Below are 27,556 nucleotides of genomic sequence, written 5' to 3'. Positions count from 1 at the left end.
CCCCGATAATCGAATACTGTCCTTGAAAATTATTTATCATGTGACCGGAAATCGTAATTTATATAACAGTGAAGAACTTTCGATAACTAATAATTTGTAGTATTTTAAGTATTCGTTTGGTTATTGCATGACAGCGCCAGTGTACGCAAAGACTTAAGATACATCTAAAACAACTAAAACAATCATTGTTGCAAAATAATAATGAACGGCTATGATATCAACACTAATCTGGATTTGATATAATCATACTGAGAGAAATGTACACCAATTTGTCAATCGTTTGAAACCAACAGTTTTCTATTTGTTAGGATCTCTACTTGAATGTTGAATTGGAGCAATGTCACTCCCATCTATTATTTATATGTGCAAGCAAGGAACATGTGCATGCTTATCAAACGTATCTCACTGCTGTCTGGAGACTGTTATAACAACATCTTGCTGATTTCCACAATCGTGTCTGCAATTGGCTACTTACCCCCAGGGAACGGGTGTACGATTTGTGAACGCTCTGCATGATATCTACATTGAAGTGAAACACAGATCTGACTGTGCTCGTTTTTGTTCTGACAAATCAATGCAATGGCGTTGCACTATTTTGACCTTACTAAAACTATCTTTGAACTTCGAAGCATAAAAAAAATACTTTAATTTTTATTGTTTTGCTGAAGCGGCGAATAGCTCCATTTCTACAGTTCCATGGCTGCTTAGATTATCTCATTACTGAAACAAACCCTACACAAATGAAACAGTTAATTATAAAATTTCCGAAACATATTCCGAAACAATCGGCAATCAGCTACTGCGTCTCTTAGCAACAACGGCGTAATGTACTGCATCAACGTAGAACCTTCATCACATCACCACGCAAGTTTGTTAATTACAAAAGTGAATAAACGCATTGAAGTGAATGCTTTTTATGCCGTGTATTTTTTCTACTCCCACCGTGCATTGTATATGTACAATTCGAAACCTTTTTATTAGACTGCTTGTCTAGCAATATTATAAAGAGGTGGAAATTCATGTATGTCAAATGTTCGTGGACAAAAAATGAATCTGGTAATACGAACGAGAAAATATATTCATTTCATAGTTGTTAATTCTTCCCCTACTTTGATACAATGATGTGAAAACATAAATATAATTCAATTATTTGTTTGTTTCACATACAGCGAACTGAATAAGTGTCCCACGACTTTCCAAATTCAGCTGTGACATTCACTGCATCCCTACGCTAAAATTAGCCTTCCGTGAGCTTTGAGACAATGGGACTACTTCAGTAACATTGATAACTTATTCTGGGATATTTTAGGTTCATGACAATTATTTTTTTGGATCTTAGGCAGCGACGAATTTCATTAAAACAATTCACTGTATCCCAATCTGATTGAAACCCGATGAGGTTAGTTTCATTTTTTATTTCATTTTTTGTTTATTTATGAAAATATTTATGGTTTTGTTTGCCGTTGTTAAGTATGTTGAATATCGTATCTCGATCACCTTAACTACATCTGACTCAATGCATATGGCAATCTCGTGGATATCTCGGGTAAGAATCAACCAATTAGAGCACGGATTACAGACTGCTTACGGAAAACTCAGGTAGGGTGATGAACGTTTCTTTATAGCCTCGTATTCTGCATTTGTGTGTCAGTTTATCAAATTATCAGTCTAATTAATGTAAATCCCAAGTTTTATACTGAACTGCAGAATTCCTCATAGGTATGGCGACCGGTATATGATATAAAAAATAACAGCAAGTACCCCCCCCCCCCCAACAAAAAAATCATAATTAAACAAAATAGCAGCAAAAAATATAAAAGTTAAAGAAATCTGGAGCCTTTTCCCGCAAAGGATTTTAATCAGATTGGCTGTAGCCCAAGTTAAGTCGTAGGACGTTTATTCAGTTCGTAACACTGTCGTTGAGCTCTCCGCACAGCGAATACAATATATTTATTCTACGTGATGCCGTGCTGTTATTATTAGTCATGCTAGACATTTTATTGTATAACCATTACCCACACTGAAAGACATGCAATAATTACAGTACAGAGTTCGTTAAGGGTTATCGCAAACACTATTTGAATGGATTTGTTTGAAAACTCAAACAATTATTCTCAATCTGATGGACCACGGAATCGTGAACTTATTCAATTAACAGTATGTATGGTAAGAAACGAAAGGTGAATATTGCATGAAATTATCAGGTGTTCATTCAAATAAAATAAATAATTACTGTAACATTAGGTAATATGATATTCAAATTAAAATAAACGGAAATCCTATTCTGTGTCACATGAATCATGTAATTCAATGGTCCAGTGTAAAATTGTGTTATATTTTCGTGGTGGTTTACTTTCAACGACGTGGTATACTCGCCTATGCCTCCAGTGGTGGTATATCTTCATAAGCATACGGCCCGACATGGTTCCGCGATGAACTATTTTTTTTTTCAGGCTTTATCTGACATTGCCAATGTCATACGTACAATGCATAATAAAAAGGGCACCTAAAGCCTAGTATAATGTCTTTCCTTAAACACTCTCATCTCCCCCGCCCATTCCATTAGTAGCGAGCGCAGGGAAGCGAGCTTTTTGGATAGCTTGTGTATAGAAGATAATGGAAGATATCTATATACCCTAAGAGTTGGAAAATGGTACACTTTCAGTCAATAGGCTCCACTATTTTGTTTTTTGTTTCATAAATTATGCGAAGCGAAACAGATCATTCATGATAACACATCTTCAGAATGTTGTTCAATGATAAGGCAATCGTTTCTTGGCAACGGACTGAAAAACGTTTGACTTTGAATAGTGTTTTGAGTCATTGTGATTCACGCGCTTCGATTTTCTATGCTTACGTCAGTTTTATTTTTAGTGGGTCAATAATTAAACAGCTCGGCTGCAATTGCTCGTCAGGCATTATGACAATAACCACTGTTGCGGAGAGAGAAAATGAATATTGATAAAAAGTTTTATATCTAGAAAATGAAAACTGGTATAAAAACTGTAAATTGCATAAATGGAGCTCTTCCATCTGAACGTATTATGTTTTTCCGCCCCCTGTCATGGCTAAACATCTTACAATTTAGTAGTACCTATTAGTGGTACACACAAACTTGTGTGTGCGATAGTGTTTCCAGATATTTACAAATTACGAATGATTGCTCTGTACTACTAGACTACTAGACACAACAAATGGAGATAAATACTATTTATACGGTCAGAGAATAGCATATAAATATACTTTCAGGATTGAATAAGATGGATTATAGTACTCCAAGTATAATCCGTTACAACTTAATCCGTCTGGTGGATTGGGATATTTTTTTCAAAATAGTAGAACTTTGCTCACTAAATTGGTATTTTATTTTATTACTCGTACAAATGAATAACGATGTTCGTTGTAACGATGCTGGACGCAGTATCACCTATAATTTCATTGCTGGCTTGAGAATATTTTCTGTTTCACTTTGCTCTTGGTTGCTCTTTAATTTGGAGATGAACCTCACTTAACAGCAGAAACAGTGAGGAATACAGAAATACCTCTCACATCTTATTCCGATTGGCAACAATCCTAATGTACACGCGTCATTGATTCGTTTATTTGGTGTGAACAATGAACAATAATGGACTGGATAACCCAATCAGTAGGAAAAACCACGTGTCATCCATTACAGCGTGCAACAGTGGTTAGGGGGGTTTAACAGAAAACAAATTACTACCCAGAAGTACACGGTATACTCAGTAAGCGCCATTTACCTGGAGTCTGACAATGTTCTCTCAATTTCGTTGTTACATGCAAATCCTGTATGTTTAAATAACGTCATTTGATGGAGCAACAATGATTGACACACGTCATAGTATTTACGTTACTCATCACCGATATTTACCGTAAAAAGGCTGTGTTCGTGTGAGCATAATATGACCCTACACATAATATATACCCTGATAAAGGCAAAAAAACATATTATACAAAATTAAATAATGTACTAATGGAATAGCAAATAATTCACACAGAGAAATATATTTATGTTAAAATTTGAACGTGGTTTACGGAAATTGCGGTTGAATGCGACTACCATGTGCATTAACGTAAATTACTTGGCCTCTTGTCGCTGACAAATGTTTACTTATCCACGCAACATAACGTAATAAGCGTTGTACAAGAAAAGTGGATTGAAAGCGAGGCTAAGTTTGGATACGTTACTCTTGTAGCGAGAAGAAGGTCACTAAGGACTTCTTACCAGTGCTTACTGTGTTCTTGATAGCATTGGAGCTTATTGATTGGATAAATAACTTCTAGATATTTTTCAACAAGGCGCCCTGTCTCGTTTATTTAACAAAAAAATGAGAACAACATCATGCAACAATGAAACAAACCAGTCTGCAAATCTTGTAAATGTGCGAGAGGAGAAAAAAGATTACCCCCCACCCCAAAAAAGGAACAACTTACTTTGATGAATTTATTTGACGTCGTTTATACGTACTGAAAATCGTGACATGTTTACAGGTGAAGAAGCCTTACCGCTGTCACATGCTTGCCGGGGGCTCTGATCAAGGCAAGTGATGCGTGTTACCTTACGAGCCCGCGCTTCATCCGCCTCTATTGCGTATACACATACGCTCCGAACACAGATTGCTCTTATCAAACTCCCGATGCACATATAATATACGAAGATCACAATACTAATTAATAGCCAAATGAAACAAATACGACTAATCGCTATGTACAGTTGTCATTTTACGTCATCCAGTTCGGTCCATGTCACTTTCCAGAGCTGCCATTATTCATTCAAGTACAAGTACAATTCAGTATTTCAGATGCATGATATCACGCAACCTTTATTGCTGCGCAGCCTCAAAAACAAATTTCATGTTGTACTGGAATATGATGGCGGATAAAGGCAGCTGACCGTACTAAGAACACCTTCATGTTATTTCATTTATACAACACCGCCCTCAGCGTTATGAGGTACTTTCAATACGTTATATTAAGGCAGCACATATTCATTCGCTTAAAGTGTGGCGTCAGTTGTCCCCATAGCAATATAATCTGAACGACGATTTAGAGGGAGTATACGCACACAGCCATGGTTACCAACAGACAAAAAAACATTATTATTTGCAATATGACGCATTATACGAAATACTGTAGAACACGTTCAGTGGCGGATCCAGAAGGGGGCCAGGGGGCCAGGCGATTTACGCTCCGTATATCTTAAGCGAAGCTTGGATCCCCCCCCCAATACATTTTGCTGGATCCGCCACTGAACACGTTGAAATAGCTGCATGCAATTTTAGCGGATTTGACTCTTGGCATGAATTAACAGAATCTTAATTTAGCTAAAATGTCGATTATCTCCATGTGAAAATAAACTTTCTGTTAAATTAGCCACATCTTGAATTAGCGAAATTACAGATTAGCTAAATTAGCTAAAATAACATGCTAGCTAAAAAGACATGTTTTACAGTAGGTTTGTAAATAAGAATATATTGGTTGTCATTGCTTTGTGATGTTTGGAACAAAATCGGTAATATACGCATATAAAATATGTCTAGTAATATTTGCACTACATGGAAAAATTCGAAATAATTTAAAAGGTTCAATTTTAATTTGTCATACTGCAGCGGCTATGTAATACATGTGAATTGGCATGTACGTTAGGGCTTTACTATTGGCTGACAGCGTTCGCACACTTGGTTTGCGCCAACGGCATACCGTAAAATGAGTTAATATATGCCGATCACTTAGGCACCGTTCATTCTACTACTTAGCCAGGGATGCACGGAACAGAGTTGCCATTGTAGTCGTGAACATCTTCTGATACACTGCCTTTGTCGGTAGTAATCTCTACTGGTTATCATTACATATTCGACATCAGGCATATAGCTGGAAGAAATCTATATCACAAGTTCGTTCACGATTGTACCACTGAAAAAAATCGAGTCTCTCGGATCTTTTCCATCACTATGTTGTGTTCGTCGTTTACGTGTGTTATGCAGTGTACATTGGCGCACGCTACGTTTGTTATTTGCACTCTTACACTGTTGATCTCCACGGGGTTTTCTCCAAGTTCGTGCCGAGAGTTCCGTGCATTATTCACGCTGTCAAACTGGAATGCTCCTTACAGCAAAGGACGGATAGGGGCTGCGTATCTTATAGCGTTAGAGAAGGTGAACCGCGACCCAAATCTGTTGGATGGTCACCAACTCACGTATACTCGGTTCGATTCAACTGGATATGATATCACAACCATGGCGAAGATTCTTGACTTGTCAAAGCGTGAAAACTATTGCGCATATTTTGGCCCCGTTTACTCCATCGAAGCAGAACCAATATGCAAATTAGCGATGGTTTGGAACAAGGCGTACATGTGCAGCAGTTGCCTCGACGACATGTTTTTGAACAAAAAATATCGCTTCGAGACCATGATCCGATCGTTTGGTACTTTTGGTCAGCTAGGTGGCTTCATTAATGCGATTGCCGAAAAATTTGAATGGGATCGCATTGGTGTGTTCGTCGAAAAAAATAGCAGCAGTCCCGGAACGAATTTCTTCGAACAGCCGTCTTTGTCTTTTCGCGAAGTTGCTCTTAAAAATAATCTAACAATTGCAGACTTCGTATACTTCAATAGTAGCACAGATACTTTAGACTTATTGAAGGAAATGTCGACAATAGCGAGAAGTAAGTAACGATAAATATTCATTATCACTGGTTTACTTTTAAATTGCTCTGATCAGTATGTGTGTTAACAAACTATTTGCGCAACGAGTTTCGCAACCGTCAAAGTTAATGCTAAATCAGGAATCGCCATTATTTATTTATTGCTAAGTGCTGGGCCGTTAGAAATTCTGGAGCGCTGGGGTATTTTGATAAAACCTGCTTTTTAACTACTGCTCACCCTATGATTTACAATCTCCATGGTAACATGTGATAGTGAAGTCATAACCACATCTTATCGTGAATTACGACTTCACTAATTTTATTTGTCTGCGAAATATGAAAGTAAACGAGTGTTTTTTGTACCAGCCAACTCGCCATGACGCTCACATCATGTTCATTCATGACGATAGACATAGCAAGTAGTCCTACAGGGCAGGTGTGATACACTGTGGTTCTCCATGCTGGCATAGGCGTTTCATGCAAATAGAGTGTTTCGGTGAATAATACGAATAACTCTATTACAATTGTCATTAGTTGAATCTTTCTATACCCGGGAAGCCAGTACTTAGTTTCATTATCTGTCGCCTATCCCCGATAGCTTGCAAAATATATACAGTATATATATAGCAAAATAAGCGAAATCAGGCTGCCTCAATGGGTGATAACTAAGACATTATACTTATAATATATGTGTTTGTGTTAGATTTATTTTTATTAAATTGTTGCATACTTGTTTTTCCGACAACCTGGTATGTATGAATACCTAAAAGCGGAAGGGAATAAACAAAATAGAAAGACGGACCAGTACGATTTATCTTCTTTCTTGTGATGCTAGAATAAAATATGTGGAATTTTACTCTCATCTCAATAAATTATTCGCACATCAACGGTAAACATATTACTGTAATACATGTTACTGGAAAGTGCATCCAGTTTAATTTTGTCTGCATTTCTCGTAAAATATTTTAATATACGGAAAATGACAAATAGATTTTCCACAAAATTACCTGCAATAAAGATTAATGTTGTTATTCCAAGGAAATACGTGGAAACCAGTTAAATTATGTGTATGCGAAAAATTACACAATCGTGTATGGTGGTTGCGTGTACGCCGTGGTTTGTTTAGTCGCAGAAGCTCGGAGCATTGTCCTGTCATTCATTAAATACGTATTTCCACATCGACAATATCGAAGCTCCAAAGACAGTACTACTATAGCCGTTTAGTTGTTTCTAAAGTGTCCACATTGTCGGCGTCACGTTTTTTTCAGCGCCTTTTATTGAATTCAATCAGGTCTTAATTAAATCATAGTTAATGTGATTATCTGATCATAAATGAGTGGGAGTATGTTTCAATATTTAATTTGTCGGTTTTGTTTCACTCAGAGAGAAGAGGTCGCGATAATCATTCTGATCGTCACGTCTGGTTAGTTTCAAATGTTTTGCCGAACCATTTATTATGAACTGTGCGTATGTATGTAAGTACGGTAATTGCTTCCGCGATTAAAAACATATTTATATGAAAGAGAATTTTGACATGTGGGAACGCTTATCGTCATCCAGAGAAAAAAAATCGATTAGTCAGCATACGCAGTAGCGCAGAACGAATATATAGCGCAGGTATTTGACGCTTGTCGACCTAAGGTAGATCGAATCATATTACTTATATTGTAATTCTGGGGGAAAAAGGATATTCTTTGCGACTAGTAATAACAGATTCGTGCATCTTGGGAGCGGAATCATCACATTGATGTGAATAATATCAGACTAAATGTGAACTGAATATAAAAAAGGATATTTGTGATTATTTGCCTCGCATCTTGTAACACATCTCTGACCATTTAAGACACAGTGTATATATCTATCCATTATCTGGTATGCATTCCAGCAAATATGTTTCCTCTTATGCTACAGGATTTTTTTTTAGATTATAGAGAGATATATTGAATTGTAGGAGGGACGTTAGAAATACACGTTATTCTACTCGCTGATACCATGTGACTATCTGGCAGGTCAATAAAAAAGTGTCAGAATTTGATGTTTACCCAGAACACCCCTCGTGATGAGTAAATAAACGACCTTGTAGGTTGCACTGATATCGAACCACGTGTGAGGCGATAATAACAATCTCGAAAAGGAAAACTAAAATATTTTAAATGAAATATTAAACAACCGTACGTTCTATTTAGGAAAGAAAATCATGAAAATCATTTTTGTCATCTCTATCATTACCGATGTAAGCTCGAATAAATACACATTTCTATGAAATACCCGGCATTCAACAAAACAACCGACTGGAATAAAAATAAAAACAACAAAACAAACATGTATCTATCTATCACTGCACGAAATATACGCGAATTCAATGAAAAATACGTACATAATATATATATATAGCGTTAAATGTTATTAATGACATACAAAATGAATTCAGTAATGCGCATAATGTGTCCCTATTAACTACTAACTGTTTTATCATATCCGGTGTAACGCAATATCACGATGAGATTGGATTTCATAACGGAATACGAATTCCGAATCTGCGACGATTTCTATGGAAAAAAGACAAGAAAAAACGTTTTAAAGAAATTAGTCCTTGAACCATTCCACATAGTCAATATGTTCACCGAATCCATAATTTACTAGACTTATGGTGCTACGACTCATAATAGGTAACCTTGATATTTTTTGTAAGTTATAACCTGGCATCGTGATATATAAATGACGCATTAATGTCATGTACCACTTGGAGTTATGAATGCTTACAATATATTACTAAGGGTTATATACTATGATTAATAACACATTAGTAAAATATCGTTCTATTAGGCAGAAGACAGTGTTTTGGGACATCGACAGTCCGTGGAAGTTTCCTGGCGTAGATTCCTGCCTAAATTAAATTATGAATTTGTTGTTTTAATTGTCATGTTTACACTCAAAGAACTTTGATTTGTGCGTGACCAACTGATCTGCGATGTGTGCACATTCATTCATTCATTCATTCATTCATTCATTCATTATTCATTCATTCATTCATTCATTCATTCATTCATTCATTCATTCATTCATTCATTCATTCATATACAAGTTAATCTAATACAAGTATATACAAGTTTTCCTAATCTATTCGCTTCAATATAGCTGACGACTTGTCGTTTCTAATTTACCTTTCCTGGGAAGTTTATAAGACATGACAATGCCCTTATGGTTACGTATGATAACACTGTTATGATAATCTCAGATGCTATCAATGTCATTTCTAGTTTTCTACAAATCTTATATGGGCTGATTAAAAATAATCCACATCTCTAAAAAAAATCTCAAAAGCAGTATTTTTGTATTACAAATAAATAAATAATTAGTACTTTATAAGAATAAATCAAATTCAAACATCAGGGTATATATATTTACATATGTTAGAATCATACGATTATGTCCAATCACCCACAACTGTGGTTTACAGCTGAGGCTAAGCCAAAGTATAGTTCCTGTTATCGCTTGATTAGTGAGCTCTTCAGAATGGTGTAGTGCGCCAGTATTACGTCAATGTCAGGAATTCTCGGCACGTATTACAGACATTATTTTATCTTTAGATGCAATATTTTGACAGTTGGCTCCACACGGCCTCTACTACATCAGGCGAATCAAATTAAAATAAATGTGTCTCGTGTTACATCATTATATTAACTAAACCTACCGCGTCCACTCTGTCGCGTTGGTGAAGACGTGTATGAAATGTATTAACACTGCCCACATGAAATGAACTATAGTTATCATAGCAGACAATGTAATTTTTCTACTGTATGATGGTGGTGTGCTGCGCATTAGCCGTGCCGTGCATGTTTTCATCTCGGGTTTCAAACTATTAAATGAAGCTTACAATTAACAGTTGTAGTGAATACGTGGAGTATATGTGCCTCGCTTGATACTCACTCCTCGTGTCTTAAATATAATCTGGCTCTATAGGAGCAAATGGTGTGCAACACAGCACAGTATTATACTGAAACCCCGTAACATTTACTATGAAATTATAAACAGCCGTAGTATAAGACTCATTTGCCGAGTTCCTAGAAAATACGACGGATATTAATTACACGTTAAAATATCTGATGCATGTGAAGTGTTGTAAGTTTGACTAGTGTGGAGTTTTTCTTCGTTATTCTCGCACTTTAATGAATAAGAACAATATCAAGGAAATTAGCAATGATGACCGCCGCGCAACTAAAAAAAAAACAACGTGCAATCGCACAGACGTAATCGAAACAAGCACGTATGTACTTAATACATTGATGGGGCGTGAAATCACACACAGTATGATGAAAAGCTCTCGTCAATCACTGGGTTCATCTTGTAGCCAACGTAAAAGAATCATTTCATGTTGTCTGGGTGAAATTACACAATAAAACGCAATTCCGAAATTTGAAGTCACGACATTACTCATTCACACGATGTCAATATGTCTATCGCATCAGGTTCGAGTGTCAAAGCGCAGAAAACAGAGTAGCTGGGAACACAACACAAGCTACACAAGTACATTCACTACATGTAACCAAACTTCAAATATCTATTGTATACTCGTCTATTCTCAGCAGTTTTATAGCTTGTGCCATTATTATGTAGATTTCAAGATTACAAGTTAGCTATATACGCACAACTAACGTAAGTGTGTGATAACTGTGGCAGATAAGATAAAGAAACTATCAGTATACGATGGCAGTGTGACGTAGATGTTTCACAATTATTAATTTGGTAATTTACAACCAGACGGTGTAACGGCATGGGTAACTGTCGAGACACTATTACATTATTATTTGATGATGATGGTGCGAGTTAATGTGTCATTGATTGACCAATTAAGCGAATTAGAAATTACCCTGTATATAGGATCACATTTTCCAATTATCGGTAAATTAATGCCTCATTATTTTATGCCTCATGACGTACTGATTACTTGTGCATTCCACGATGGCTTACAAGATTATTCCCCACGTAATAAGCAATTAAACCACATTCTGGGTCTTTGGTCCCAATAGTCCCAAGACCCAAGTCATCATATATGTTTTGGCATGTCTACGTGTTTTCAATGGAAAATCTGAAATACATTGAGTTCATCTCCAACAGATGTTTACAAAGTCTATACACAAAAAGTAGAATAGTTTGATTGTGATATTGATAATCCAGACTTTTCTAAAAACGTATGTCCTGCAGAGGTGAATATGTAAGAATTATACAGAAACAGATGTAACTAACTAGTACTGATATTGCCACAAAAAACTAACAACTTGCCACACAGTGGATACAAACCGCTGTTGCTCGGTACACAGACTTTCTCAATATTGAAGCAACATTATTGACGTGACTGATTACGAGGTCTACATCTTGCATTAATTTATATCACCTATGGTCATTGGGAGTTAGGTAAAAATGTAGTGTCTATGATGATGCAAGTGTCACAATTATACGTACACAAATCAAGTTGATATGATGGTTGGGTTGTCAAAATGTATCAGCGTATATGTTTAAGTGAGCATCCATTATTGTGTGATAGGTGTGAGCGTCAATTATCCATACCCAAATAGTTGTAATCTAATTACAGAATGAAAACCTGCCAAGAATCCAGCGGAAATTGGTTAAAGTATTTACCTATTGCAGTTTTAAACCGCGCACCATATAGGACATTCTGCATTGTTGGCAGTCTCAATTGATTGATAGATCGTCACTCTAATATACCTACACTAATCACTAAAATAGTGAAATAGTACTCAGCTACCATGATGTGTTTCTTATTTTATAATGCATATCTCGAGTTTTATTAGGCAAGACAGGCTGTTAACAACGTTGTTCCATCTCAGGGGTCTGTCTAATGTGTTGTAACTGAACCAAAATTGGCGGAAACAAACAACCAACATTGAATCACCAACATTACGCGAAAAAAAATTACGCCGTGTGATACGGTAACTGAGACAGGTCGTGGCCACCGCTGATTAAGACATAAGGCATGTGGTAATTGTTTTCCAAGTTTACTCAAAACCGGCATGATAATCTATTTCACAACGGGAGAATCGTCAGTAGTCTATGCGAAACCGTCAAATCTAATGAATGTCCCAGTATATCTATGCTCAGTGATGTCTGCTCCCATCTGCCAGCTCAGTCGTTTGCGAAATAGATGGAGTTGGCAAATAAAAAAACATAGTGTGTCGCATATGTTTGTAATTGGCTGAATCAGACAGGGCATAATGAAAGTAAACATGTATTTTTGACGTGGGTTTAACCCTTTTCAAGGCATTTCAATCACACTATATGTTGTCAGACCAAATTATATCAACCTGCACTATTCAATAAAGTCTCAGTCCATAGTGCGTGTATTAAATAAGGTTTTCTTTAATCTTTTCATAACATGTGAACATAATCCCTTCAGGAATTACGCTACGAATGAGACATGGCGTATCTGGAAAATGGCAGTATTGTCACATTTCTGTATGCATATATCCTGCAAAAAAAATTAGCAACAGCCCCACCGCCCATTGTGCGACTTATTCGTTTTTACACAAATAACCTTGATGTTAACGCGATCAATCGATGTTGAAAGAAGGCGGTGGCTCTTGTGAATCATAACATGAATAGAATAATGAAAGACGAAATTGATTGACCTGAAAATGCCATATCCACACTACATTGTCGATCACGAAGTTTCTGTTGTTTTTCCTTTTCGTCAAAAATTCATGTTTTCGAGCTCATGCACTGTTGTCACTAAATTTCACGTAACCATACATTGCACTGTCGCATACCTCTGTTCTTACATGAAGTCAGCATAGATTATATTTTTTTAATATTACAATTCACTAAATCATGGTCAAATGTCATCCTCTGAAGAATTTAGGTACATAAATACATAATGAAACACCTCAGGAAAACAAAATGTTAAACGACCGACATACGTACATCTCATGCATTTTTTCTCAGAATATAATTCCATTATTATTTTATTTATTAGTCACATTCCAATAATGCGTGTTTTTAATTACGTGGTGTGAATTTCACATTCTAATTTGAATAGGACTATGTAGTCGCTCACTCCTCGGTGTATTACATTATCAACAACGCGTGTTTGACTATGCCAGGTGTACCACGTTGAGGAACCCCTAAACTCAAATCTTATTGAATAAAAGCATCTTCCTCGGGCTAATGTGCTACTTACAACGTTAAGTTCACCGACTACTCTAATAGGATCCCCGCAGTGATGATTGAAGTGGCTAGAGAAGTAGAAAATAATGTCATCTGTTGATGACATGTACTACGCAGTGCTATAATTAAACCGATAACTAATGATGCTATATTATTGACTCTGTCGGTGTAACTAACTCTCATGCGGACAAGACGTAGTAAATGGGTGAAGTTTACCTTTACAATAAAACGAGATATGTCATAGCATTATTAACATTTTTAGAATACTTTCGAAGGGGTTCGTAGTGCACAATAGAACCATTCTTTACTCATGCCGACAAGGGAAATCATGTCAAACCCAATAAATTGAAATAATTATAGGTATTTCTCATCAAACGAAAACACCGAAATAAAATTTGGTCAAAGACTGAATATAACTTACACGTTACGAGATTGGATTCGTGATTTTTTACGTTAATTCTTGATTGCTCGAGCTTGTTCAGATTATATCTAATCTTATTCAGATTTGAATTTGTCGTACTTTGAGTTCGTTGCACGATTTTGTGGTGCATTCATTATATTGCATGCTTGTACGAACCAAACATTACCACCGTGACGCACAGTCGCAAACCACTAGTGGATATCATTGAACTTGTTGGACCGGAACAAAATACAGAATGAAAAGGTCTGGAAAAACCATTAATGGCTATTACATAAATATGCGTAAACAGTCCACTTTTCTGGTATTGGAAAGCCAGATCTAGCTGAAATAGGCAACTCCCTAATAGTTGCGTATTTCTAGTTTTATACTGAACTAAAATATACGCGTAGATTGGCAAATGCAAACTTATTAGACATTTAGGAGATAAATGCGGCGTGTATAAATATGGGTACGGCTTGAGACTAAAAACAGTTCGCCAGTTCGTCGGCTGTCATGCGCAATTAATAACGTGACTGAATGTTCTATGCCCGTGCGTACTACGGCTAACGACTTAACGTATTGAGCTGTGCATTTATTACAACGTTTTCAATTTGAATCTTGTTCACTTCTAAACCCACAGAACCAATATTACTTAGACGTGGTATATATATTTACGCATGTTAGCTCGTGTCAGTAGATGCATTGTAGAGCATTGGTAACATTACGTGTTTTTGAATAAAGAACAGCAACATAAGTGACAGCGTTAATGGAAATTATTTGATAAGATATCTTGATATCTGAAATTGTAAATCCATACACACGAATGAGCAATTGTATAACATATCTGTTCATGTGGGTGGACACTTATAAACAACAGATATCTAAATGTTTTCACCGTGACACTATATACACGATGACTATACTGCAAGTATGTAACCTACGGAACTCACTCACTGACTGAACCAGTTAGCTGCGCATGCGTAGATTCAGGTATTTAAATGAATGACGAAATTCCACAGCTTGCTGTTTACTAATGCCTAACTGTGTAAACTCTCTGTGAAACAATTCCATGTATTGCTTTTAGAAGGTTATCGCAAATGCATTTGCAAAAATATAAGCTGTGATAAAACAAAATATGCCACTCACAGCTGTTGCGACTGACAACAGTCCTTCTGCCTTGTTTGTCATTTTCTTGTTATTTAATAGCGAACATCAATCTTCATGTTAATGAGTTACTGACTCGGATGAACTGAATTGTAACATAACGTTGACATCTTATCTCTTGTGGTAATATGGAATGTTGACATTTCTAATGGTAATATTCGCTTTCATATCTTGATCGAAATTCTGTAATTGTTTTACAATTGCGAGAATATACCTAGTTTAATCATAAATAAACGAGTCTTGCTGCAAAATACTAGAGGACAGCTGGTATTGGTATCTTTTATATTTAGTAGAACGAACACACAATACACGAGAGTCCACATAACTATAAAATTTGACCTCGCGCTATAATTTTGAGAATAAATTCACAAATCGACATGAAAATGTTTTAACAACGTGTTATGGTCACGTGATCACATCGTGGTTTGTGCGCGGTGTTAAACTCGTCATACAGTGTATCATACTTTCCGTAATGATGTATTCGACCGTGGTATATCAAATCGTAGTGTATTACTTGCTTCTGGCAATAATTATATTCTACCATGACGAAATAATATCATTTATGCCGAAATATACATTCTTTATTGTCACATGACACCATCGAAACATAGCATTATCAATGGGTCTCTGTAACTGCGTTATACTTCAAAAGGAGGGGGAATTCGAATTACAATAAGTCAATAAAGAAGAAACGCAAAACACGGTGAGACACGGCGAAAAAAGTATCGAATTGCATTCAATATGAACCGGTTTCGTTGCTTTATTAGTTACGCAAATGAGCTGCCTAACTCACATCGGAAGTATACACCACAGAATACGGCACTAATGGGGACATCATACTTACTTTTATGTGTACAACAATACACCGCGACAAGCGTGTTATATAAAATCTCAGATCACCAACTGAGCCAACGTACAAAAAAGAAACATGTTTTCCACCTTTTCTCATACAGTAACTCCCATGGTGATATGCTCAAATATTCCGCACTCTACGCAAGTACATTTCAATATACATGTTTACCCATTAATCGTGTATATTCCCAGCACGCTACGTTAGTTGCATTGTAGCCACGGGGCAGTGCACAGCTATCACACTGTGATTGTAATCGCTACCGATAGTTATCTTCATACTTACAGTGATATTGGCATTCTGAAATACCCGGATTGAAACGTTTCAGAATGATCAATAACTGGTCACAATTGTCAAATTTTAATCAGAATTCATGTCACAATTGTACCTCTAAATAATGTAATTACATCTGGAATTCCAGAAACAGGTTATGAACTATATATATATATTGTGCGTCTACTCTGGATTTAAAATGTAAATTGTACACCATTTACTGATAAGTTTCATTTGAAAGACAGCCGATACAATTCGTATCAACATATTTCACCTACGTGTTATTTATCGCAAAAGCCCTACATCAAAATTGCTCACAGCTTGATTGTCTCACTTTAACATACTATTTGAATGCGTTATAGTTAAACACTACTGGAGTGCCAGAATGTTCGCCCGGTCAGCTGATTTGTTAGCTTATCATTCACCCATCGTACAGATTCGACTGTACATTTCATAGCAGATATATGTGACTGAGCAGACCCACGCTGAGCGATGGCAACAACAAGGTTTAATACGGGTGTACAATTTGAAGTATTACCACTATAGCTTGCGGACATTCACCGTCACTGTTTCAATAACCCATTTTCTGACGAATGCAACTAGCTAAGTGACTTGCATTCCTATTAAATGTTGAAATATAGCCTGGCCCTAGGCATAACGGGGTCGCCTAATGTTATAAACTTTTATAACAGCGATTTTAATTTGAGGAGTAGTAGCAATTTTGCATAATATGAGCTATTTTTAATTGTTTGCGCAATTTGCATGATATTCATCTTTCGCTGATAACGCCCACGGATACAGACGGTGATAAGCATTTACGTGTAAATGAAAAAAACGAAAGTACATTACGCAAGTGTCATCTCCGAGTACTTTTGTGTCAGACTGGACACATTTGGCGCCAACATTTCATACTCAAACAGGCACTCTATATATAACCATTACGAACCTGCCTTAATTACGAGAAAATGGGTGAACAGACAAAGTCGTGTCGTAGTAATAAATGATGGCAGTCATGCGGGTACTTGATTGTGAGTCGCAGTGAAGGAGACGTTTACAAAATCTTTGCAATTTTAAAATGACTCGCAATTAAAACACACATAAATAAAACTACGCGGTATTACCAGGTATAAAGTATCTCACAATTGAAGTCATATTAATCATTATGAATAATTTTTCAATTTTAGAGAATATGTGTATCCTGCATTTTTTTATCATACACTTCTTGTTTAATCTGTTCAGGGTATGGCGTTGTCTGCTTGTTTGTTTGTGCAACGTCGAGAGCTTATAACTGGCAATCAATTAGAAAAGGGCAACACGGGAAACATTTTTTGAGATACCTAACACAGACACAAATACACGAATAGAAATGCAGAACTCATTTCAAATGTCGTTGCATCTATTCACGTGCTATACCAATGTGTTCTAATGATTTGAATTTTTTAACGGGTATGAAAATCACGTTCAATTCTCATGATGTCGATGTTAATTTTTATTATTTAAATATATAAGCACCACACGAACAAACAAAGTTGGACCGCTGACATGTTGCACATACAAATATTTGGAAACTACAAACAATTGCCTAATCACAAAATTGTAATCACCAATAATGTCCAAAGAAGCGACAAGTTTTTTACAATTTCGAGTCAAATAAGACCGGTATTTTACCCATTAGTATCATGGAGACTTAAAAGTTATTCGCAGCTAATATAAGAGACAACATGTAGTATTGCTAAAGGCAGTGTTGATACGAGCAAAACAATTCTTATTACTTTGAGCAATAACACACCTTATCTCCGGTCTTAAGAAATCAGGAGCCATAAAAGTAGCCGAGTAACTATGGTAGCATTGGACAACACAGTGTGCGTACTTCTAACACGTGCTTGTTATTTTTATGGGATACAAAAATATTTGTTGTGAAGAGTGCCTTCAAACATCATGTATTTTGATTTGCCAAACTACTGTTCCTAAACTAGCGAATATAAAATATTCTATTAAATATTCGCTAAGTACCCATACATTTGAAACTGTGTGTCACATATTGATCAATTATGAAAGTGCACATAACTAGTACACTCCAATTACGAAACGGAATTGCCTCAGTCAAAAAACGAGTAAAAAAACATCGAAAAGTCGAAGAAACATTGTATTTGTCATGAACCAATATTGATAATATCAACTACATTGCAACAAATGAACCAACATATATAGAAATATATTCATGTCTATTTCTTAATTGCATTGTGCATGTCCTCATCTCGTATTTCAGGTTTATCAGTGGATTACGTCATCTAATTTACCATTTGTAATATAGTACATCACTAAAAACCGTATCACAATGGCCCCCACAGAGGGTTCAGCCTAAAATAATTTGATTTGCAACGGAATCTCGTATTGCAATCTACTGACGTCAGAAATCATTTATAAACATAATGTTAATGGTTTGCCTGGCATATACCTTTCTTCGACGAAAACAGAATACTATGTTTTGAGCATTAATGAGAGATTATGGATAACTTTGAAAAGCTTTTAGTGTTTAGATTCGATATTCGTAAATGCGCACATAAATGCTAATGCTCGTTACAGCTACGTAATATTAATACAAAGCGGATAAACAATATATTTTGGACCAAAAGAAATTTTAGTGCATAATAAATCGTAGCCTAAATTATCAATAAAATTGACAGCACCTATTGTGTAAATATATAGTATCGAGGTACATGTCAATAGCATTCCATAGCAGAGAGTGTATATTCGTGTTATTTTACATATATATGGTGAGGTAAAACGCCATCTTTTTAATTTGGTTCGAAATCGTTTCCGTACCTTCTTGCTTACGATTGATTAATTTTGTACTTAATGCAATTCACTTAAACACATTTTCAGCTCTAATCAATATGGGTTTTTTCAGACAACGCGTATTTTATTTGCTTACGTCATCTAAACACATGTAAAATTGTCTTTGTTTGAAATGTATGTTCTCGTCAGAAGAAGATATAGGGGAATAATAGTGGTAGACATGACAAATTAAACTATTGTTGTGGAATTCAAACATTAGGTTAATATTTAACGCGTTCAATATACGAGATGAGTTTTTGCAACCAAGCTCATTGCAAGGGTTTGGAAGATGATTTGGCGCTGAAGTACTGCCAAGTGTCGATATGTTACTACAATTATTCAGCTAACCTGTTTCTATAGTTCCAAATATTGTAGACAATATATCAACATTTCAAGACATGTAATATCATTGGTTCGGCTCAACGCCGATACCTTTGACAATTTGTCTCTGAACAATATAAATTGTATAATTTAAAATTACAGGTGTTTTGCTTTGTACTTATTCAAATGCCAATTACATCTAATCCAGACTATAAACAGTGGAAACAATATCATGTCAGTGTGCGAATGGAGGTAAAAAATAACCCCAAGGTCATTAATATGTGTATATATTGGTAACAAATCACCGGACATGTTTTGGGGAATTAGGCTCTTTCCTTGTTAACAGTCTGGGTTGACAGTATCTGATACTTGAATAGTTGTTATATGCAAAACTGTGCTTCACACTTCCACTGATTTGAATTTACGTAAAGTTGTCAACGCAGCGTCAGATTTTCAAAGATAGCCGTTAATCACGGGCGTTGTACTTTTTTACGTGTCCGGGGCATATATACCTCTGGTTTACAACATACAGAGCAATACCAAGCTCTTTATTTGCTGTACTTTACAATTTTTAAATAGTTTTCTAATGACAGTAGAGCAATTATTCATACAAATCTGTTCACTATTAATAATATTCCTTTTAGCATTAGCCGTGAACATAAGTTTAATATTCAAAATGTTTCAACTAACAGTATACTGTTGTAATGTTTACGAAATGCATACATTCGTCGTTTCCGTCAAAGAATCGTTTTTTATTTTTATTGAACTGTATTATTGTGATGATAATTTCCGGTCGGAAAGGAAACGATTTAATTGAGTATGTGTGTGTGCAATGTCCATGTAAACAGCGCTGCTGTGTCGACCAAATGTGACTTATACATAGAAAATATACATCTCTGTTTGTATTGCTTAGTTAATACATACATCGTGACTGACACTTTGCAACATGTAGGTCATGTAATATACGTAATAACACACGTGTATTAGAAATATTAGTAGTTTTTAATACATGTATATGTGTGGAGAGCTGATTTGTCGCCGACGCTGATGTTCATTATGTTTCTCTGGTTTTAATATGCTTCTTGATTTTCAAATTGCTTTTTCGATTTTTTTTCAATAGACCAGATTAAATTACATTTGATTTTTGACTAGCATACACTGTTGTTTTAGTAACAGTTACTACATTAGTATGGTAGTGGAAGGTGAACGCATATATGATCACACATAGCGAGTGTAAACCACTACTCGAAAAATCGACTTTTTCCTTCCTCTGTTGTGAGGTTCTAAAGAGTTTTCACATTGTCACCACGTGTTTACATGAGATCTTTGTCGCATGTTATTTAATTGTATTGCGTTGATACAATAATAATGTATAGATCCCGTCTAAACTGCATTAGTATGATGTGAAATACCTACTATAATAGTCTAAGCACGTAACAAACAGTACATAGGTAACATTAAAGGCGATCTTTATTATTTGTAACCAATTAACACAGACCGTGCGACCCAACGTGTTGATAGCGTTGTCTGCTGTGTATCACGATGAACCGTTCAGTGCGTCACGTAATTGCAGATTTCAGTTTCATCATGTTTATAAAATCATGCGCAATACCACACTTAACATGACGTGCAAAGTCTATGTCGTCTCAACAGTAATGAAAATAAAATCAGTGAAACGCAAGAGGAAAGGCTTCAGTGATTTGTTTTTGTTATTCTTACGAAGCCCTGCGTACTGCGCAATCTGTTATCCAATATACGGCGCCGTTAGTGTCATACTAGATTCAAAGCCGAGCATGCTGTCAGTTTTCACTTGTAGTCGCCAAGTGTCTGATCCACGATTGTGTAAATGTTTTCTGGGGGAGAACTAAATTACATGTTGACTCACTGAACACGTCGCTGTATTTGCCGAAGGGAATCTTCACAAATGTACTTTTTAATCTATTCCTTCCTGGTGTGCAATTCTTCATCGCGGGATTTGTACAGATGATGTCACAAACAAGATTACACTTAGTCTGAAGTCAGACTAAATCACGTGGTCTGTTATTCAAATGTGCAATACACTTGTTCTATATGTATGAAATTCGTCATACGATGTCAGATATCAGTTTATAAAATGTGTTTATTGCAGATGTAAACTGTACGATGAAACAAACATGCGTTATGAATTATTGTCCATTTTACATGGTGATTTGATATGTGTGAGAACCGAAAGCGCTAGTGGTATCATAAGCATGGTGGTAACACATATATGTGAATGATGCGAGGTATAGTCTGCCAACGAGTTTGTATTAAATTTGGGTCTATTTCAATTTCAGTTATTATCATCTCGGCCAGAGGGGAACACGTCAGAAAATTCATGCTACATGCCTATGATTTAGGTCTCATCAACGGGGACTATGCATTTTTCTGCATCGAGTTCTTTAAACAGACGGACATGTTTGGTGACTTCTCTTGGAATGGCACGGATGGACGGAATGAAGACGCTAAAAAGGCCTACGAAGCGTTGTTCATTTTATCTTTCTACAAACCAGAGAACGAGGAATTTGCTGCGTTCGCTGAAGAGGTCAAACAACGTTCTAAAGATGAATTCGATTACGAGTATGGACCAGACGAAGAGGTTCGTATGAATAAATAACAAATCAATCTAGGTAACATTCTCGTAAACTTGTATTGGTTAAGTTGTACATTCCGTTTGAAATACACCATCATTTTAATTATAATACCGTTAATTACCATTACTAACGCTGTACTTCTTCGCAGGGTTATTTATTCATGTTGACTAAGATAATTCGTGTCAATAATAATGAATATATAAATAGACGCTTAGGTATGTTAGGGTCTGCAAGCAAAATGCATATTTCTGACCTAATTTCCTAGATGTGTCAATATTGATACGCCTAATCTCAAGTTTTAAAGTATCCCAATGGTTGTCTTAGTAGACCCGAGTTCAAATCTTCCTTGGGGTTGAACACCAAAAAAAGGTCGATCACTGGGAAGGCTAAATCTGCAATCGAAGATTCATTCACTAACTGTCTTTTGGGTAAACGTGGTTAAGGTTTATTGGTGCTTGTGTTTGAATTCTGTTGACGCCAGGATTGTGCATTGAATATCGATAGTGTCATTATGATAGGAGAATGTTCACACAGCACTGTCACGTAATCTCGAACAGGTATATGGTTTCTGTTGTGAATTGCACTAGTTGTCGGCATTCGTATTTCATTGTGTACCATTCGTGCATAATGGTTCACGGGAGACAACAGTGACATCCAATGTCCGGTACATAAATACTGAAAATATAACATGATAATTCCATTCATTGTCTACGCTGAATCGACTCGATCAATATAGGACGTTCACTGCGTCTTCTTTTCGGCATAACATAAGCCAAAAAACTAGGTAACGGCATTCGTATTATGTTAGCTGAATCAAAACCACATCCGTGTTCTCGTTGTTTAATTGAAGACATATAAAGTCAGTAAATTGAGAACAACGTTCCTATGCGCATATTGAATCACACTAAAAAGGCAATTTAGTGCTTTCGTAAAAGACACCATTATGGGCTAAAATCGATTAAATAAAAGCATCAATCAATAAAACCGTTCATTTAAATAAAATAAAATAATGACACTAAAAATAGGTTGTGAATATATAAGTTTGACACAATTATTCTGTTCAGAATATGGAAAAAAATGCAATATTGTTGAATTTATGAAGGCTTACTCGACTCACGCAATCTGTGTTACGTTTGTTTTACATTACAAGTGCTCAAAATATACATATATCTGGTACTACATTAAATCACATACGAAAGAGGTATTTGCATCGTTTACCAGTGACACACCGCGATCTCATCAGATCGAAGTGGTAATTCAAACCAACATTAACGTTTCAATTTCTTAAATCCAGTGTTTCAGGGTCAAAACCTATCAATTACAGTGGTTGTTTATTACGCAAAGTGTTCGTGACAAAAACAAAATGCAATACGATACGTTATGCAATTTAATAAACAATTCGTACACATACTATATAATCAACTCGTACGGAGAACTAATCAATGCATATTTGTTTCAATCAAATCACAAGTCCCATCCGAGAACTTACTCCAAACTTGTCTCCAAATTCTCATAGCATAGTATTTCAGATATTTAGCTTGATTATTCTCACTGTTTCCGCATCAACTACAACATCATCTTAAAAATTTCGATTTCGCTTATTAGTCGTGGGGATGTATCTTGTTTGCATCGTCTCACCGATTGTCAATATCAACCGCATCCCAGTTTAGATATACTCAAAGAATATTGCATTAAGTACTTAAACGCCGGACTTGTGTTATTGTGTGTGAGGTTACTAATTATCAGCGTATCATCCAGCAAGTTCTTTTGTTTGTTTTGATTGCGATTTAGTTGAATTTAAAGAACACTAACCTATTGCCGTATTAAAGCACCATCTCACTTCACAATTCCCCGTACATGGCTTTACGTGATATAGATGGGGAGGCAATATGCGTAATTTCTAAACCTAGTTGAATTTATTTTCAAAATATCTGAAATACTATGATATGAAACCTCGGGATCGAGATTGGGTGCTGAGATATGCCAATACATCACGTGTAATTAGTAGTAGTTGCCTGGATTTCAATGAAAACTTATGAGTTGATTAAAAAATATATATTTTTGATTGTCAACCAAACTTCCTTGTTAAAAAAACGACTGTAATTAAAAACGAGTGTCGAAATATAACTTCCCCAAGATGATTCGATAAAATGCATTGACCGCAAAATAATTGTTATTTCATAGGTATCTGTACTTGCCGGTATATCTCATGACACTGTTATTCTATACGCAATCGCTCTTAATGAAACATTGGCTGAGGGCGGCGATCCTTACGATGGAAAGAGCGTTGTAAGACGACTGTATGAAAGGACATTTAAAGGTTGGTTTAATGATTAAAATAAGGGTGGCTTACACAAAAAGGTCTTTGAATAAACACTTACGGTCACAAAAGAGAGCTATCTAGAGCTTAAAAAGAACTTTCACCGGAAATTGTTTGAGGATATGAAAGATTTGAATTGAGTGACACTTGTATAGTTTTGCAGTTGATTAATTTGTCGGCGTCAATTGTTAAGAATGATGTGAGTGCTACCACTATTAGCATGTGCTTGGCAGATTATTCAACCATTTTGGTTTGTGACATTCAGTGGCACATGGAAGTCGCAAATATTATCCTCGTCGTAAAACAACTATGATGTTATATGACATAAATTTTGATGTGTGTGTGTTTGTGGAGTGGGTGACATCATTTAAAACGACACGTGTGTAGGTAGACGCCACTTAAAGGGGGCGTCTGTAAACATATACGCCACTGTTTTTGTACGATCAATTGTTGTTAAATGAAGGTTCATTTCACAACTATCTGTCACCAAGCACCACAGTCGATAGCTCGAGACTCCAACTCAGTACCTCATTTAGGTGTTATCACATTAGATGTGGTTTCCCATATATAGAATTGTAGCTATGATTTCAGTATATATATATATATATATATATATATATATATATATATATATATATATATATATATATATATATATATATATATATATATATATATATATATATATATATATATATATATATATATATATATATATACATCATTCGTCCTGTTTAACTAGATAGTATAGATCCCGAGTTCATTTGAATTTTATCACGTTTCTTTGCGCTAATGACATACCTTGTTCGAAATATCTAGAGTCAATACAATTACAGTTACATTTCACAAAGAATATCAGATTGCCTGTTTATAAGGTGACTCAAATCTTGTAATATACGTGTTTCTCTGCCATAACCAGATACGTGCGTATTTGTCGACCTCTGAACAATTACAAGAATAATTCTAGTAATTTTATATTTGTTTTCGTAATATTTCACTTCAGGTATCCAAGGTGACGTTACTATTGATGCAAATGGGGACCGTGATGCAGATTTCATGATGTTTGATATGACCGACCCTGTTGCCGGCACATTTGAAGTATGTTATTTATATCCTCCGGGTGAATCTCGTTTGCGTACTTGGAATGACGTCATTAACATTCTAATTTGCATGATTGGCACGATATGCAGTAAGGGGACACATTATACGAGTGTTAGGGAAATATACATGTATATTTGTGGCGGAAAAAAATCTATATAATTCTGTATAATTCTATTATTGATAATAGGGAATCGCCGATAGGTCATCGGTAATGCGATGATCTACATAATCAGTATTTTAGCATTGACGGGCCAATAGCGATATCTTTGAGTATTGTATCAGGGTTCGCGCTCGTTTCTAAAATTAAACTTGAAATAACTCGTTTTCTGATAACAAAAATGTTGGCGATTTGTCGTCATTTTTTATCAAAGTGTCTTCTTAACATGTGTAAGTTTAAATAGTTTCATTGAATGTGATCATATTATTGACTGGCGATGTTGTCATTAGTGAATTGGGTCATTTGTTGTTCAGAAGAAAATAATAATAAAATATTTCAACTAAAGCACACATAAAAGAATTGCAAACTTAATCTAATTTTGACGAAACTGAAATTATCGCTGGAGTGTAGCGTGAGAGTTAATACAAAAATCAAAATGTGTAACTGAGTTTGCAATTGCTTATTTGTCTGCTGCTTTTTTCAATTATCGGTCCAATATTTTCGAAAAGTACAAGAAGCATAATTATTTCAGGTTTAATTCTGTAGTTTTAGTGAAATATATATGTATTAACGCCGAGGTTTTTTTTTCAAAATGCAAATATAAAACGTGTTTTTTTTCTCTGGCAGATGTTGTCCGCATTGCAAACGGTGTGGGTGATATAATAAGATACATTTATGTTCAGTTGTGAACACATCGAATACATCTACGGCTATGGTTGTAATATGGTTGTAATATGGGATTATCATATTAAAAACTGACCAATAATCAAGTGAAAAAGATTGCTCTGTGCATATTGTTTTTTCTCAGTAATCAAAACGATGTCTGTTGCAGGTTGTCGGTCATTATTTTGGATACAGCAAAACATACATGGAAGTCGAAGGACGCTCAATCCACTGGCCAGCAGGAGCACCTGGGCCCCCTAAAGACGAGCCAGATTGCGGTTTTTTCAACGAGTACTGCCCAGAGACAGGTATTTAAACACCTTCATTCTAATGATTGCAAGGCATTTTGGTAGTTTGAAACTTTTAGATTAGTGTCATAAACATTTGATGGGGTGTTAACATCAAATATAGAAAGGATTGGTGTATTTGTTTCGAATAACTGAATTTCAAATCGTGCCCAACAACCACAATAAAAAGTATGTTTTTTTTATATATGATATATACACTTTATATATTATATATTACGAGTTACATCTGATGATATATCACAATGTACTTCCCGTAACGCGCTCTTTCACATTTTGTATCTCCACACAGAGCCTATCAATCCATTGTACATAATTGCATCAGTTTTTGCCGGGTTACTTATTATACTGGGCGTCGTGATAGTCATTATGTACAGGTCAGTGTGTAATTATTGTCCTTATGATTTCTTTGCGAAAATATGTATCCAGTGAAAAGTGGGTCGCAGTGAAGGGCCAGGATCGAGACATCATTGACGCATATAAACACCGCTGACGAATTGACGTTTATTGATTACATCGATAGACGACCCAGCTGTGTTTGGTTTCGTCATTCTGCAATTGTATGAGCTAGAATAACGGTGATAAGGCTAATTCAGGCCTTGTTATCGGTATCTTGTTTGGCGGGGCAAGCAATCTTTAAAAGCCACGGGATATTGATAAATTAGTCCCAGCTCATTTCAACTCATTGAATGGCACGTAAATCATTG

At 35.8% G+C, this 27,556-nt stretch overlaps 1 protein-coding gene across 1 annotated transcript in view; it reads left to right on the top strand.

The window, feature by feature from the left end:
- Positions 1 to 27,556, top strand: part of LOC100366480 (atrial natriuretic peptide receptor 1-like) — an 80,644-nt gene that overhangs the window by 37,362 nt on the left and 15,726 nt on the right. The window contains exons 2-6 of the mRNA XM_085495091.1: positions 22,007 to 22,308; positions 24,488 to 24,623; positions 25,627 to 25,721; positions 26,714 to 26,852; positions 27,142 to 27,226. Of these exons, the coding sequence (XP_085351217.1) occupies positions 22,007 to 22,308; positions 24,488 to 24,623; positions 25,627 to 25,721; positions 26,714 to 26,852; positions 27,142 to 27,226 (757 nt within the window). The remainder of the gene's footprint in view (positions 1 to 22,006; positions 22,309 to 24,487; positions 24,624 to 25,626; positions 25,722 to 26,713; positions 26,853 to 27,141; positions 27,227 to 27,556) is intronic.

This window comes from Saccoglossus kowalevskii, chromosome 21 (assembly GCF_978046115.1).
Source record: "Saccoglossus kowalevskii chromosome 21, keSacKowa6.1, whole genome shotgun sequence".
NCBI lineage: Eukaryota > Metazoa > Hemichordata > Enteropneusta > Harrimaniidae > Saccoglossus > Saccoglossus kowalevskii.
This window is presented reverse-complemented; position numbering and strand designations above follow the sequence as displayed.